Source organism: Xiphophorus couchianus, chromosome 17 (assembly GCF_001444195.1).
Source record: "Xiphophorus couchianus chromosome 17, X_couchianus-1.0, whole genome shotgun sequence".
NCBI lineage: Eukaryota > Metazoa > Chordata > Actinopteri > Cyprinodontiformes > Poeciliidae > Xiphophorus > Xiphophorus couchianus.
This window is the reverse complement of record NC_040244.1, coordinates 7,185,244-7,199,990: the sequence shown is the minus strand read 5'-3', so window position 1 is coordinate 7,199,990 and position 14,747 is coordinate 7,185,244. Positions and strand designations below refer to the sequence as shown.

Here is a 14,747-nt window from a genome sequence, read left to right as displayed (position 1 = left end):
TTTAAGTGTTCCCTTTATATTTTTGAGCAGTATATATAAGTTTGTGTGTAGTTATTATTACTATTATTGCAGTAAATATCACCAAAAAAGTTAACATTTCTAGTTGTCATTGATGCATCTTAAATATCTATATATTTCTACATAATTTGGTTTTATTCTTATGTTTTTTGTTGCTTTTTTTGCAGGTAAAAGGCCCAAAAAAGGAATGGCAACAGCCAAACAGAGACTCGGCAAGATCCTTAAACTCAACAGACACAGTCGTGTTTTTGTTTGACGCGCTTCCTGAAACTTCAAAGAAAAAAAAAGATAATTTGTCCTCAGTTCTCAAAGAAGTAAAAAAAAAAAAAAAAAAAGAGAGAGAGAAACTTTTTTTCTTTTTCTTTTTTTTGTGTCACTTTTGTGCCGGAGAAAAGAAAAAGATGGAGACGACCGCAACAGACCGGATCTGACAACGCGCTCACTGTGCATGCTGAGGAGACAGGGTATTGAATTTGAGCAAATCTTCACCGGAAAATAATTCAAATGAAAGCACACTAAGAACAAAAAGGAGAACTACGTGATTTTCATGTGGATTAAATTGAAGTTTCAACGGGCATTCGAATGGGACTAAGAAAACCTGCGAGCTTTGCTTCTGGATGAGTTCAGCAGGTTGAAACGTGGTGCTTCGAGAAATTAAAAGAAAAAAAAAATGGAGGCGGCGACGAACTGAAATTTCAAAATGGTGCTTCTTGTTTTGTATTTTTCTTCCACTCGTGCTTTTCTTCCTCCCTCTTTTTATCTCAATCACACCAGCAATAATGACTTTGGAGCGAGAGGAGAGGCGGAGAGCGGAAAGAGAGCGCTGCCTCTCCCTGAATTTGTTTTCAATAGGATTTAACTAATTTATTTCTCATTTTATCAGTTTTATTTTCAATGTGTTTATGGATTATGTATTTATTAATTGAAAGAATTGATGATTTTATTATGAAATGCCCATGGAGCCTTTAGTTGTGAGGGTTTTAAGAGGTTTTTCTTTTCTTTTTTTAATCTTTAAACATTTTTGTAAATGTGGATGTTTTTAGTCTTGAGTAGCAGTTGACCTTCGACCTTTCTAACTTTCTGTCGTCACAAATCTTTTCCTTCTGCAGTTGACTTGAGCCTGTGTTGACTCCCGTCTCTTCCCAGTGATTTTTGGGCGATGTGTGTAGAGACTTTGGTTAGGTTTGTTTCTTTCATGTCTTCACCTGAACATTCTCAGTTAGTGCTACTTAACTTTAATTAGCAAAAAAAATATATATATATCTGAGCCACTGTGGTCGGTACAAAGTACTTTAGTAGTTTTCATACCCCTTGAACTTTTCCTATTTGTTACTTTAAAGAAATGTTATGATATACCAAGATAATAGTAGAGAATTTTTTTAAAAATATTGGTACTTTATTCCAATCAAATAATCCTAATTGAATTACAGTTTGTTGCTCCCATTATATTGACAACTACAGGGTGCCAAGTAACGCGCCAGAGGGGATTCCCATAACTGAAATTATGCACTCCAAGTGTTATAAGGCAAATGCAATAATTTTAAGTCTTTTTCTTTTTTTATTTAATATATTTATCATTGTCAACAACAGTTCCTTGCTTTTTTATCTAATAAATGTAAAGATAAAAATTTATAACCTCAGCATAATTCTGCCACCACATATCATCCAGTGTTCAGTTCAGGGTGAAGTGCAGTGTCAGTTTTCTGACAGTTTTTCTTGTTTGTTTGTACTAATGAAAGTAAGAATATATTTAATTTAATTTATTTTTTTGCAATAAACTTTGGAGTCCCACAGCATGACTCTGCCACCTCCATATTTCCCAGTGTTCAGTTCAGAGTGAGCTGCAGTGTTAGCTTTCAGTCACAAGCTTATATTTATCTTTTTGACTACTTAATATAAAAAAGGAAAACATATATTATTAAATATATATATATAGTTGTTTTTGGCTACAAACTCTTGATTCCCACACCATGATACTTCCACCACCATGCATTTTTCACTGGAGTTGCTCTTTTCAGTTAAAAGTGGTGCACTGTTAGTTTTCTGCTACAGTCTTGATTTATTTTTATTTTTACAAATTAATATTTTGGGCTAAAATTTTAATTCCCACAGCATGATTCTGCCACCACCTTGCTTCACAGTGGAGTCATTCTATTCAGCTCAGAATGGTGCACATTTAGTTTTTTTTTACAATATATTATTTAAGTTAACCATTTTTAAACATGGCAACTAATCAGATTCCCTTAGCATTATGTTGCCACCTCCAAGTTTTGAAGTAGAGATTGTGAATTTGGTGAATTAACTTCATTTCAGGGAGGAAGTTGGGGATTGTTTTAACTTAATGTACAAAAACAAAGGATTATGCAATGCAATACTTTAGGTTTGTCACGTAAAAACTATAGTTTAAATTAAATTTAGTGGTTTTAAAGTGACAAAAATGGGGAGAAGTTCAAGGAGTAGAAACACTCAAAGTGTTCAGAAAAACGAGGAACCTCTAATGGGAATGAGTGAGTATTGTTTTTATTTTAAGTACCAGTGATGTTGGTGATGAAACGTGAGCAGTTCTTCACTCTCAGGGAATGATGCCATGGACATTAACCTCCGATTAACCACCAGCCCACATCATCACGGATGCAGACAGGACGCTCTCAGCTCTCCCAGGACTTTCAGGAAGTCCTGCTTCTGAGAAGCTGAGGTTTGTTTTCATATTTCCAAAATAAAAAATGTAAAAAAGAAACAAAATAACCTCCATTTTGGGGTTTTTCAGGTTGCTGTCACCAGTCATTGTATCTTCCGGTGTTGTCCCTCAAACTTCCAAGTTGTGTTCAGCTCAGTGTTACTCATTCATCACCCTCCTCTCCTGGAGTTGACCCTTGACCTCATCAGTGAACTGCCATATAGCTTTAAGACCATTCTGTGAACAGTGAGGCTGGGAAAACTTTTCTCAGGTCGACCTACAAGTAACTGTGTGATGATCGCCAGGCTGAATCCCTACACTACACTCTTTAACTTTTTCAATTCTTTGCATGTCAAGTCATTTAAGAATAAAAAAGAAAAGAAAACGCGAGCTGGCCCGCAGGCAGGGTTTGTTTATAAGCTGTAGTGTTCACACAGAATTTATCACCTCCCTCCTTTTCCTGCCTTTTTTTTAAGCATTAATGTTGTCGTTTCTTGCAAAAGATTGCTTCTGATTTGAAATCTACAAACACTGGCTAACTGTGACACTGTTGATGCGTTGCATTTGTTTCTGCATTTCAAAAATTGCTTGTAAATAAAACGAATGAAATAAAAACAAAACATGGGTGTCCGCGCCTTCTTAAGTCTTACATTTATGCATCTAAAATTAAAACGTTGGCAGCTAGCAAGCTTTTTTTTCAGTATCACAGGTAAGTGCAAATTCTCATTTCAATAATTGCTTGTAATCAAAATTAAAACGTCTTTATGGTTAAACCTTGTCTAATCATGACTATTTCATTTCGTACATTGTATTTTCCCCCTCAGGAGCCTTTTTTTGTCAGCCATATTGGTTTGAATCGCACTCAACGCAAATATCGACTGTTGAGGCTACCGCTGCTAGCAGCTAGCTACTGCCGTCTATCATGGGTAAGTGCACATTTATCGCCCGATTACTGGACGAATTCCGCATTTCAAAAATTGCTTGTAAATAAAATTTATATATATTTTTTTCTTAATTTAAATTGTCTTGACATGATTATTTAATTCCGTATAGTTTGTGTAATTTTTTTTTCTCGCGGGATTTTGTCAGGCAAATATTTAAGTCGCCGTCAGACGTTTTCGTTCTACCGTTGCTAGCTAGCTTGTTAGCTTTTTTGTGTCTGTTATGGGTAGGTGCGAATTTATCGACAGTTGGCTGGACGAAGTTCGTACATTTCAGTGGAGACATAAACCTTGAATTCTATTAATAGTATGAAATAATCTTTAAATTTGAGTTGGCGAAACTCTGAATACTGTTGTTAAACGAAATTTAAACTTCATCCATCATCGTCTAATTTATTTAAGTCACAGGCGGATTTGATCAAATCACTCTTTTGGAGAGAAATCGACCTGAATTAATTAAAGTAAAAATCTTGACTCAAAATGTATTTAAAATGTATTTATCAGTTATAATTTCACAAGAGGGGCAACAATTTTTACAATATATTTTTTAAATATTCCATCTATTTTCAAAAGTCTTCTTATTTTAGAGGTTTTTATAAGAACAAGAGTTAAGACTTCAACTCTTTAAACCAAACGTTTTCTAGTTTTGTTAATTAGTAACTTTTGTTTAAAAAAACAAACAGAAAAGTGTAACTTAAAGATAACTTTATTATATGTACAACGACTTCAGGACATCTGCAGGATTTCTCGCAAAACTGCTTCAGTTGTCATCTGCAAAAGAAATGCGCTTGTTTATAAACAGTGGAAACAATATTTACTTTAAAAATAAGTGAAAGGCGTTTCTGAACCAAACTGAGGTTTATTTAAAACATTAAAACAAAGAGGAGCACCTTACTGCTCGTCATCCGGCGGGATGCCGAGCTCCTCGTCTGTCCACGCGGAGGAGTCAGGCCATGGGAAGTGACCCTGTAAATAAAGGTAAGAATCTTCTTGATTCAGTTGCAAAAAACCTCGTCTGTCAACATTACAGCAGAGAAAGGCCTCAGCTTTTCACAACCACTTCATTAGATAATGACTTATTTCCCTTCCACTGCAGGATTACATCTTTGGAAATCAACATCACATGCAGGATGAGGTGAGTTTTTTTTTTTTAGGCAAACCACTTTGGTGATAATGGGACGAAACATTTATTTATTTAGAGAGTCCAACTCATTTTCAGTTTGGGCCATCAATATCATAAATTAAATGGCTGATTGTGCCAGAATCTATTGATTAAACTCACTAATCACTGTTGAAATTCTAAATATCTGTATTCGAAAAATATATCTTTAAATAAATAAAAAAAAATACTGAACATCTTTTCACAATGATTAGTCCCTCCAGGATTTCATGATTTTGTTTATTTTTTACAATAAAAATCACAGATTGTTGTGAAGCTAATTTAGAAATATTTGCAAGAAATTGTGCATCTACTAACGACAGTAGACATGATGTTGTGAAGTAGTTTTTGAAAACAAACAAACAAAAAACTAAGGATTATTTGACATTTTAGTGAAGCTGAGGCAGAACAGGCGTAGAAGAAAGAAATACTGCCACCTCCGGGTTGGAGTTAACATTACTTCAACTCAATGCTTTTGACAATTTTTGCTGAAAATATTAAATAAATTCACAAATATGATTTTTTTTTGCAAAAAGTGCAGGGATTTTTTTCCCCCCATGAAAAACTAACAGGGCTAATTGATGTAATTTAGCAATATGCAGGTAAAAACAGCTTGGATTTGATTGATAAAATATTTAAGCACACAAAGTTTTTATTTATGCATCCCTCTGGAGTGTATAAGGCCTCATAAGAAGCTATGGCAGGCTGGATTTGGCCCCCAAGCCTTCGGTTGGACAGAAGTTGGCATCTTGTTATATTTGACATCATTAAATAAGTTCAATACATGTGATTCAGAGCCTTGAGCTGCAAAATCTCAATCATTTATGCAGCATCCCCTTTTCTTTCACGCAGGCATGGAGCCGCTGACTTAATTTGGATTAAACAAAAGTGCAAATAATTGATATTCATTTTAATTGTATTTTTTGATTAGTTGTTTTTAAGACTAGTTGTGGGTTTAGAAAGCTTTTCACTAGCGATGTTTTCCCGTACCATGTAATTACCCAGCAATATTTTTACTTTTCCTGTCTACTTGACATCTTTTAATACAAAAACACAGTGGACCAACCACCGGGCTTAGCAAGTCTTCTGGGGGAAACCCTGCGTTACATTGAATCAGTGACCTGACAGCATGTCACAGCCATTGTGGATAGAAAAAAAGTTAATATCTGCCTAAAAACTAAAATTTTGAGATAAAACTGAAATAATCTTTAAAAAATGTCAAAATTCTTTCTAGGAATTTTTTTATTTTTATTTTCTACCACCACCTCTGATATAACACCCAAACACTCTGGGTGTTATCAAAAACAATTATGAAGTGCCACTTTTATTTTAGCTTAGTTTGCACAAATAAAATACTGATTAAAGATAATAATAATAATATTAACTGTGCAGGAAGAGGCAATAGCTAAATGAACTAATATAAAGCCTCCACCCAAAAATAATATAGAAAACAATAGATTCCTTCATCAGTTTATTTACCATAAATGTATGAAAATCACATAAAAAAAACAAAACAGAAAAACATTAAGATCTCAGTTCAGATTAAATTATAAAGTATATATTCTAGGTTGATTCTGCTTCACGTACCAGGACCGCATCTGGGTCGTGCCAGAAGTGCCAGAGGATCCAGAACCACATAGCCCCGCTAATTAACTCCGACTCGAACTTCTGGTTCTTGGTTAACTGTGGATACTGTCTGTACTGCGGCTCAATGTGCGGTCCGCCGCTGGCCCTACAACCGAAAAACACGCGTTAGACGTCCGCAATCAACCAGGCTGTACCAAAATACTATTTATGTTCCTCCTGTGGATTTATGCTAACATGTATTCAGGTAATTCTGCGGCTAGGCTAATGTTGTAGCTAGCTTACTTTCTGCTGGTTATCCGTCCTGGGCCCTGCCTAAGCAGCCCGGTTCCGGCCCGCAGGACTCCGAACGCCCTTCCAAAGGAAGACATGATCGATAATATATTAAACCCCTGCCTAGTAAGGGGTTAGATGTGGACGAAATGCTCCCGAAGTCACCTTCTCCGTCTGGTCAATAAACGACCTCGGAACAACGTCAGCAACAATTGGACAGGAATTGACGTCACCGTTTGTGGATTCGGGTAACACAACGCCCTCTGTCGGTCAACAGGGGAAAAACAGATTTTGCTGTAAAAACTTATTTCTCACAATGTTGGGATATAAATATAATGCCTGGATTGGCGTATTAGGGCCATTGCAGATTGAAAAGAAGGATTAGTACATTTCCCTGCGACAGACTGGCGACCTGTCCAAGGTGCACCCCGCCTCTCGCCCGGAACGTTAGCTGAAGATAGGCATCCGTTGACCCCACTAGGGACAAGGGTGTATAGAACATGGATGGATGGATTAGTACATTTCCACCAAAAAGACTTATAAATCTTGAACAATTTGAGAAATTCTCTAGAAATGACAAGAAAATTTCTGAGCTCCAGAAGTCAAAATATTTGTCCGTAAAAAAAAAAAAATCATATTGAAATTAATCTGAGTTTTTTTTAAATTTCTGAGTTTAAAAAAATAAAAATATTCTACAAAAATATCAAGTTTCAAAAGTATAAAAAGGGAAAGTCAAAGAGTTTTTTTTTCTTAGTAAATCTTCAACTTTTCAAACTCAGAAATGTCTGTTTATTGTTGTGGAAAGATTAATCTCAAAATTCGAGTCTTTTCTAGCTAATTGTCAACCTTTCAAGCTCAAAAACTCCCTTTATTGTAGAAAATGTCTGAGATTACTCTCAAAATTTCTGAATTATTTTGGTGAAAATGTACTCCTCTTTATGTACGCTGTTATATATATCTAATGGTTGATAATGTTTGGATGATACTAGCCTGTAAAACTGGACCTGACTTTATATAGGGCCTACTCAATTATCAATCTACTGTAAATGGCATAAGTAAAATAATTTTGTTAGGGCCCGCATCTTCCTAAATTCAGTCCTGGATACTGGAGTAATAAACCCAGCATTCCTGAAATCTATCAAAAATAAATGGTTGATTTCAAACCCTTAATTCTTGTGGTTGTCTTATTATAGAATGTTACTGTCTAGAAATGTGAGTAAAATGTCTTATTCCATTTGGAGTGACCTCACATGCTTTGAGATTAAACTGAGAAATTTGAAACTACATCTCCATTGATCAAGGAGCAGTCAAAAAAACTTATTATTTTTCCTGTTTAAAGAAGATGTGGACTGGAAAATTTCATTAAAATCATATATGTCATTTTAAAGTTATACCTACTTTTAAGATTTTCATTGCCAACAGTAATCACTTATTTTGTCCGCTAGATGGGGCTAAAGTTAAACTAATAGTTAAATTGAATATGGTGTGTTCCAATTATCTTTAACACTGTTAAAGGGGAAAATTTGGTGCTTGTGTAACATAAATCTGGAACTGCTGGGATGATTTAATGTTTGCTGTCGTGTGTTGGACTTTCCCCGTATCAGAGAAAATATTTATCTTCTCCACCAGCACAGCTTAGGAAAAAAGAAAAACCCTGAAAAGCCAAGTCATAAACTCAAAATCAACCTCTCGGTCTGAAGTCTTTCGGTTAAGAACAATCCAGGGCACGAAAACAGGAAATAACATTGTTTCGAGAACGCGCACGGCGCCGCCGCCCTAACAAGGGGAGAAAAAAAACTGGACGCCATCTTGTTTTAGGTCGAGATCCATCTTCACCAAATAAAAAGAAGGCAACATATCATGATTTGACAGCTATCTCGTATATTTTGTGTAGACACAACACGTTACCGACATAGCTGTTTTAAAAGGTAATTCATATGAATGCTTTGTTCCTAAACGGACATTAATGTGACATTGTTACCTAATGGCGCCTGGCCGTTAGTGCTCTCCGGTTGCGCCCCTCTCCCCTCTCAGCTCAGAGCCCGCCCACAAATACTAACTGCATGATGTCATCATAAACCAACCATTTCTAAAAAAAAAAAAAAAAAAGAAGACCGTTTTCATCACTCGCTTTTTTCTTTCTTTCTTTCTTTTTTAAGGGACTACCACAATTCCCATATCCCACCATCAAGTCTTAACGTGAAGAAATCGAAATCATCTTCAAAAGAAGAAATAAGATGGCGATCGGAAAAAAAATGCGTTCTTCTTTCCATGTAATTCGACCTGTGATGTCTAGTGTCCTCAACGGCCGCACATTTCCGACTTTTAAACCAAAGCAGAGCGGACCGAGCCTTTTATACTGCTGCCGTCGTCCTCAAAGTTTGCGCGAGCACCAGCAGTTGCTGCTGTCTCGCAAAAAGGCGCATGCGCCAGTGGGTGCAGTTTAGGGTGGGGGAGGGTCGACGAATGGAAAGGATGAGAACATCCTCCCTGCACATATGATGTCAAAGGGATTTCTACATACACACTTTAGAGAGGTGCCCTTTGATTTGATTTTATGAAACCTTACTTTAAGTAATACATTGGTAATAGGGACTGGTAATACACATTTTACACTGATTTTAGCTGAACAAATGTATTTATTTTTAGATTTCTGATCATGCATTGGACTTCAGACTATACACCCATTTAAAAGGCCAAATTTTGTGATGTAAAATGAGAATTTATATTTTTCCCCCATCACAGTTCAACTGAAAAAAACAAATTAAGCTTTTAGTAGGATAAAAGTATCTAACTACCTATCTATATAAACTTACTTCAAGCCTAGCATTCTCTTTTTAGCAACAACTCCATGTGGATTTGTTTAAAGGTTTCTTATGAAATTTTTCTTGTGGAGTCTATCTATTTGTTCACAATTTAATTTTATCCCATAAAACACTGCTCTTGTGTAAGGAGGTTACATAACAGCTTAGCCTTCTGCTAAGTTGTTATGGATTTGGGTGATCCTTTACAAGCCTGCTACTACTAGTATTGTTTAATAAAAATCTACCACAATAAAAACTGTAAAAAATATATTATTACGTATAATATAGAACAGGTAGAATGTGTGAAAAGAGCAATAGTAGGAATGGATCTTAAATTTAAAAGAATTAATACCTTATTTTGTCTTTTTATTTATTTATGCAGTGGGGAGAAAATCTTACATTCACATGTGTATCACATTTTTATGTATAAACTTGTAAGGTGAATCCTTACTAAAACCAAGTTCTCAAGAAGAGTGCAGGATTTTGTTTGATTATTCTGTTCTTTCCGTCTTTGGAGGGGAAAATAGGAAGCAGGAGAGGAAGCAGTTAATTGGTTTAAACAAAACCTCCTGATAAAAACATTCCGACAGCTGACTTCACTTTCAAAAGATTATCACTTAGATAATGACAGTTTTAAAAACAGCACAAAGTACTTGAAGTCTATGATTTAAGCCATAAAAACCATACGTTTAAATTGAAAAATGCTAACTATTTTTACATTTAGAGTTTTTTATTACATCATACTCTATTTTGTTGTTATATAAATCATATTTTAATGATGGAATAAATGCATAATGCATGGACCACAATTCAACAGCTATGCTAAAATGGAAATTATTCTAAAATGTAAACCAGCTAAAAGAGAAATTATGCTGATGTTGTACTAAAATGAAAGTTATGCTAAAACTGAAGTCATGCTAAAAGGGAAGTTATGTTGTAATGCAAGTCATATTAAAGGTGCTAGCATGACATGCATTGTGGCTTTTGGTGAGCTGTTGTGGCTTTTTGTTATTGTGTTATGGGTTTTGCATTTTGTTGACCCCTCTAAGTCACCATATTATTCCACTTTAATCTCGGAAAAAAAGTTTATTCTCGTCATTAGTTTTTCACACATTTTGACATAATTAACAGTTTATGCTGAACAGAAAGGCATCCTGGAGATTTTTTTGAAGACCCGTTCTCGTGAACGCGCAAGGAGACCGATCACGGCGCCCCTGTCAAACGGAGAGTGTAGCCCCGCAGAATGTGGAGGCGGAGCCCATTCGTGACGGAGGCGGAGTCTCGGGAGTCCTGGCAGGGCCGCCATTTTTTGCACAGGGAAAAGAGACTGGTTTTGAAGGGATCTAATTTCTAAAAGTCGCCGTTGACTGGGGCTCTAAGGCTTTTTCTAACGGTTTCGAGTCCATTTTTCGCTACATTTGAGGAGCCCCAACGTAAAACAACTGGCGCGCATTTTCTTCAGAAACAGGAAAAGGAACCTTGAGAGAACACGTCTGAATACAAACATTTTAAACCTAGGCTAGGAATCCGCAGTGTGTGTACTGAAGTATTGTTTTGGTTGTGGAAGCTGCGACTGGGGTCTCACCCAGGTCCCCATATTCGCAATTCAAAGCCTCCAGAGTGGACTTAAAAAGGTAAGTTAACTGTATTATGTGGCGATTATAGATTAAGGTTAAATGAAGCCTGAACGTGTATTGTTGTCTATAGTTAGCTAGCATGGTGTTACCTGCTAACATATCAGCTGAGAGTAGCCTGCTAACTTGCTCTTGAACCTTAGTAAATCAGAGTATCTAAGCGGTAAGTTTATTTCGCTTGTTTTATGGTGAGCAAACCTTTAAAAGTCTTACAACAGACCATACATTTCTACTAAAATCATGAAGTTGTCAAGCCAACTGACCACTTGCTAACTAGCGCATGCTACTATCTCAAATTAGCTCGACACAAACCGAATAAGGCTTTGACTTCTCATTTATAAGGTAGTAATGCACTACATCACCCGTAAAAAGAGTAAATATTATGTAGAAGTCATAAACAGTGTACAATGACAAGCGTTTGCAAAGTTAGAGCATGGTTAATAATACTAATTTGGAGTAACGTAACATGAAAACGCTACATTACATTGATCTGTCCACAATCAAAACTCTCCATTGAGAACATTAACACTTTCAGAATGTCTGTTGGAAAACCCATCGTATGCTTTCTGGTCAGCGGCCACACATGAACAGATGTGAAGTGGGAGTCACTCGGGTGTTTTAGTTTGACATGCTGACACTGCGGGCCATATTGCGCACAGTTTTATTCGCTTTTGTGTTCATACATTAAATATGGGCAATGCGAGAGTCTATAACCCCGTTGACCGACCGCGTTTTAGTGGAAATCTCCACCTCACTTGCATACTAAATTAACTAGCTGGATTTTCGTCTGTCATATTTGCAAATAACCCAATCTCATTACATCTAACCGATCTTAACCTTCATTTGTTTTTAATTGCACAGAATTGGATTACCTCAATGCAGATTATTTATTTTATATATAGAGCAATCTTGCAGCCATATTGTGATCCCTTACACTACAGAGTGCAACACCCTTTATCACCATGCCCTTATATTGCTCTACATTTGATAAAAACCTGTCAACAAACGCGCCTGCTCGTTTTATTATGTTACAAATGTAGTATTAGTATTTAAAGAACTAACTAAGCGCTGCTTTTTGGAGTTGCCTCGCCTTACAGTATCATTTCCGTTCAGAAAAAACTATAGAAAACCACCGCTCAAATCCGGAGAACAATGAGCCTTTAGATAAACCGATATGTTTAGTTTATGTCCCAGGCAACTTAGAGCAAAGCCAGTTGTTGAAATACCTTAAATGCTCGGGGTTGCATTACAGTCCCTCCTTAGTTTTGGATTCATAGTCGAAGCAGGATAAATAAAACCTCAAGCAAACGCATTACAGAATACGGATATTTTGCTACTTTAGACCTCAGATTGAGGTTTTAGTGACTTATTTTAGAGTTGGTGCGCGTTGGGATCAAACGCTGCAGCCATGGGGGAGGGGATATTCCATTTAGGTTCTCAATAAGCATCTCTCTTAGTCATCCTGTGCCCTGCCGCTTCTTTTCTGAACGCCCTGGCACTGATTACCGCATATAATGTTCAGTCGGCTTTGGTAGCCTGCTTGCTGATGTCGTCTGTCTTTCCTGTCTCTGACGACCCAAGCATTAATCCACTTCTGTCTACGCATTATGCTGTTAGCTTCCGTTAGCTCGGTTGTTGCGTTATGGCCGTAACGACCAAATATTTCCGTTTATACCTCGACATTCTTTTCGTTTAATCGACTAGAAAAATACCTTTTTGTTGCTTTGGTCGCCGTTGTACCGACAGAAAAACTGTTAAAACATCAAATTTCAAGAGGCTAATAATATAGTACTGATGATAATTCTGGGCCTTGCGTTAACTGGCCGTGCGTTTCGACGGATTCACAACAGCTCTAGGCGGTTAACAACACAGAAACTGTACCGAGAGAGTGACACTTGGAGCAGAGTGTGTGAGAGTTGATTGAACGCATTCTTGGGGGCATTTTTCTTCCCACGGCGAGGCTCCCCTGGCTACACGCCGTCCTGAGAAAAGCGCTCTGAAAATGGCGACATGCACCAGGGTGTTGTGGTAACATAATAGCAACGTTGTACCCTCTCCACACCCCTATCGGCAGGACTGACTGCAGCGCCGACACACTCGTAGAAAGGCAACTGCACAACACATGATTATTTATTTCGGTTTAGGATAAAATAACGTGGAAAAAAGACTAAATCCATGTCAAACCAAATTACTAAACATGTTGCGTCATTTTTGTGTTCTTCCTGGCATTAAATCATATAATGTGATGTTTTTAGTTGGATGATATTGTAGGGAAAAACATCTGTCAGGAATAATCCATAATTACTTCTAAGCAATCAGTTGCGGTTTGTTTTCTTCATTAAGCTGCTTGTCATCTTCTGTAGTGTAAGATGACTTCACCTGATATCTTACTTAAGCCCTTGTTTGAATAAATATCTCCTGTGATCAGTAATCTGATATGTTTAATATTCAGCGTCCTATCTGCTACATTTTGTGTGTGTATTTGCAAATAAATTAAGAACTGTACATATTTCCTGTAGTAATGTTTCATTTCATCTGCTGCTGTCAGTCACAACCATGTACAGTCATGGACTGGAGAGCTTTATTATAGTTTATAAAGTCTGCTTATCGAATTAAATATATGAATCGCTACAAGCTATAGGTTACAACTGAGAATATATATTTTATTTAGGATAATATGTACTTTATTGATCCCAGAATTGAGGAATTATTGGGTGGCAGCAGCATGACAAATGTCTTTGCATAATGAAGATCACGAGCATAAATAAATAGATATTCTGTTCAAAATGAAAGCAATTATATCATGTTTATATATTTTTTACATGTTTTATTTGTGCAAAAAGCCATATTTTGTCTCACACTGGCCAATGCCTGCATGTGATGATTAGAAATCAAGTTGGTGTTTGTGTACATACATTTATACGTCTCCATTCATAAAATGTAACATAGCCGCTCTGTGAAATCTCATTTACACACCGTAATAAAAAACTCAGTGGAGTTTCAGGCTGCCTGTTTACCTGTTCGACTCCTGCAACTTCAGCTATATGCTACCAGCGATTATGTAAATAATAATTTGCCACATTCTGCAGATTTTAATTTCACCAGATTTAGACTATTATATACAATATTAGAAATGCATAAAAATACAAATAAACATAATTCTGTTCCTTTTTAAATAAGAATATAAATATTTTATTGCCCAAAATGCAATAATGGATCACTCCTTTAGTGAACACTTCATTATTTATAGATTAACTGACTAATTTTTGCATTAACCGATTAATAATTAGATAAGCAAAAGACGCTTAATAAGAGATTTTAGTTTTTAGATAATTTGAACCACGTAAAGTTAAAGCTGTGCCACTCTAGGAGTCCAGGGTAGAACATATTTACCTGGAGCAGGTTTTCTTTTATCTTAAATGCAATTTTTTTTAAATATTTGTACAGTTTTTGCTTAAATACTGCTCTTTCTTTCACCAAATTGTCAATTATTTTTATCTGTAAAAGGCAGTTAATGATTAATTGATTGCTAAATTAGCTGGCCATTATTTCAATAACTGATTAATTATGATTAATTGTTTCAATACCTGGATATTGTGGCATCGGCATTAAACACAATCAGGTTTTCAGATGTAATCAACCTGCTTATGCTTTTCA

The 14,747-nt window shown here is 36.2% G+C and overlaps 3 protein-coding genes across 10 annotated transcripts in view; 2 read left to right on the top strand and 1 right to left on the bottom strand.

The window, feature by feature from the left end:
• Positions 1–3,320, top strand: part of kdm7aa (lysine (K)-specific demethylase 7Aa) — a 33,084-nt gene extending 29,764 nt beyond the window's left edge. Inside the window, exons 18-19 of one of the 2 annotated variants that reach the window (XR_003598824.1) lie at positions 186–2,713; positions 2,786–3,320. Coding sequence is in view for 1 of the 2 variants with exons in the window: in XM_028043333.1 (XP_027899134.1) it covers positions 186–274 (89 nt within the window). In the remaining variant the exon portion in view is untranslated. Of the gene's footprint in view, positions 1–185 lie in introns of both variants that reach the window. The other variant, XM_028043333.1, reaches the window with a different exon arrangement.
• A 1,004-nt stretch (positions 3,321–4,324) lies between these two features.
• On the bottom strand, positions 4,325–6,906 carry ndufb2 (NADH:ubiquinone oxidoreductase subunit B2). 2 transcript variants are annotated; one of them, XM_028043343.1, is made up of 4 exons: positions 6,665–6,906; positions 6,383–6,527; positions 4,527–4,602; positions 4,325–4,407 (listed from the first exon to the last, which is right to left on the bottom strand). In XM_028043343.1, the coding sequence occupies exons 1-3, from the start codon at positions 6,748–6,750 to the stop codon at positions 4,528–4,530; spliced, it is 306 nt and encodes a 101-aa protein (XP_027899144.1). In that variant the 5' UTR covers positions 6,751–6,906; the 3' UTR covers positions 4,325–4,407; position 4,527. The 2 variants fall into 2 exon arrangements, with proteins under 2 accessions (XP_027899144.1, XP_027899145.1); XM_028043344.1 differs by having other exon boundaries at positions 4,532–4,602.
• A 3,691-nt stretch (positions 6,907–10,597) lies between these two features.
• kmt2e (lysine (K)-specific methyltransferase 2E) overlaps positions 10,598–14,747 on the top strand; it is a 40,761-nt gene continuing 36,611 nt past the window's right edge. For 2 of the 6 annotated variants that reach the window (XM_028043320.1, XM_028043317.1), the window contains exon 1: positions 10,598–11,090. The gene's annotated coding sequence lies outside the window, so the exon portion shown is untranslated. The remainder of the gene's footprint in view (positions 11,091–14,747) is intronic. The other 4 variants (XM_028043321.1, XM_028043319.1, XM_028043323.1 and 1 more) reach the window with 2 other exon arrangements.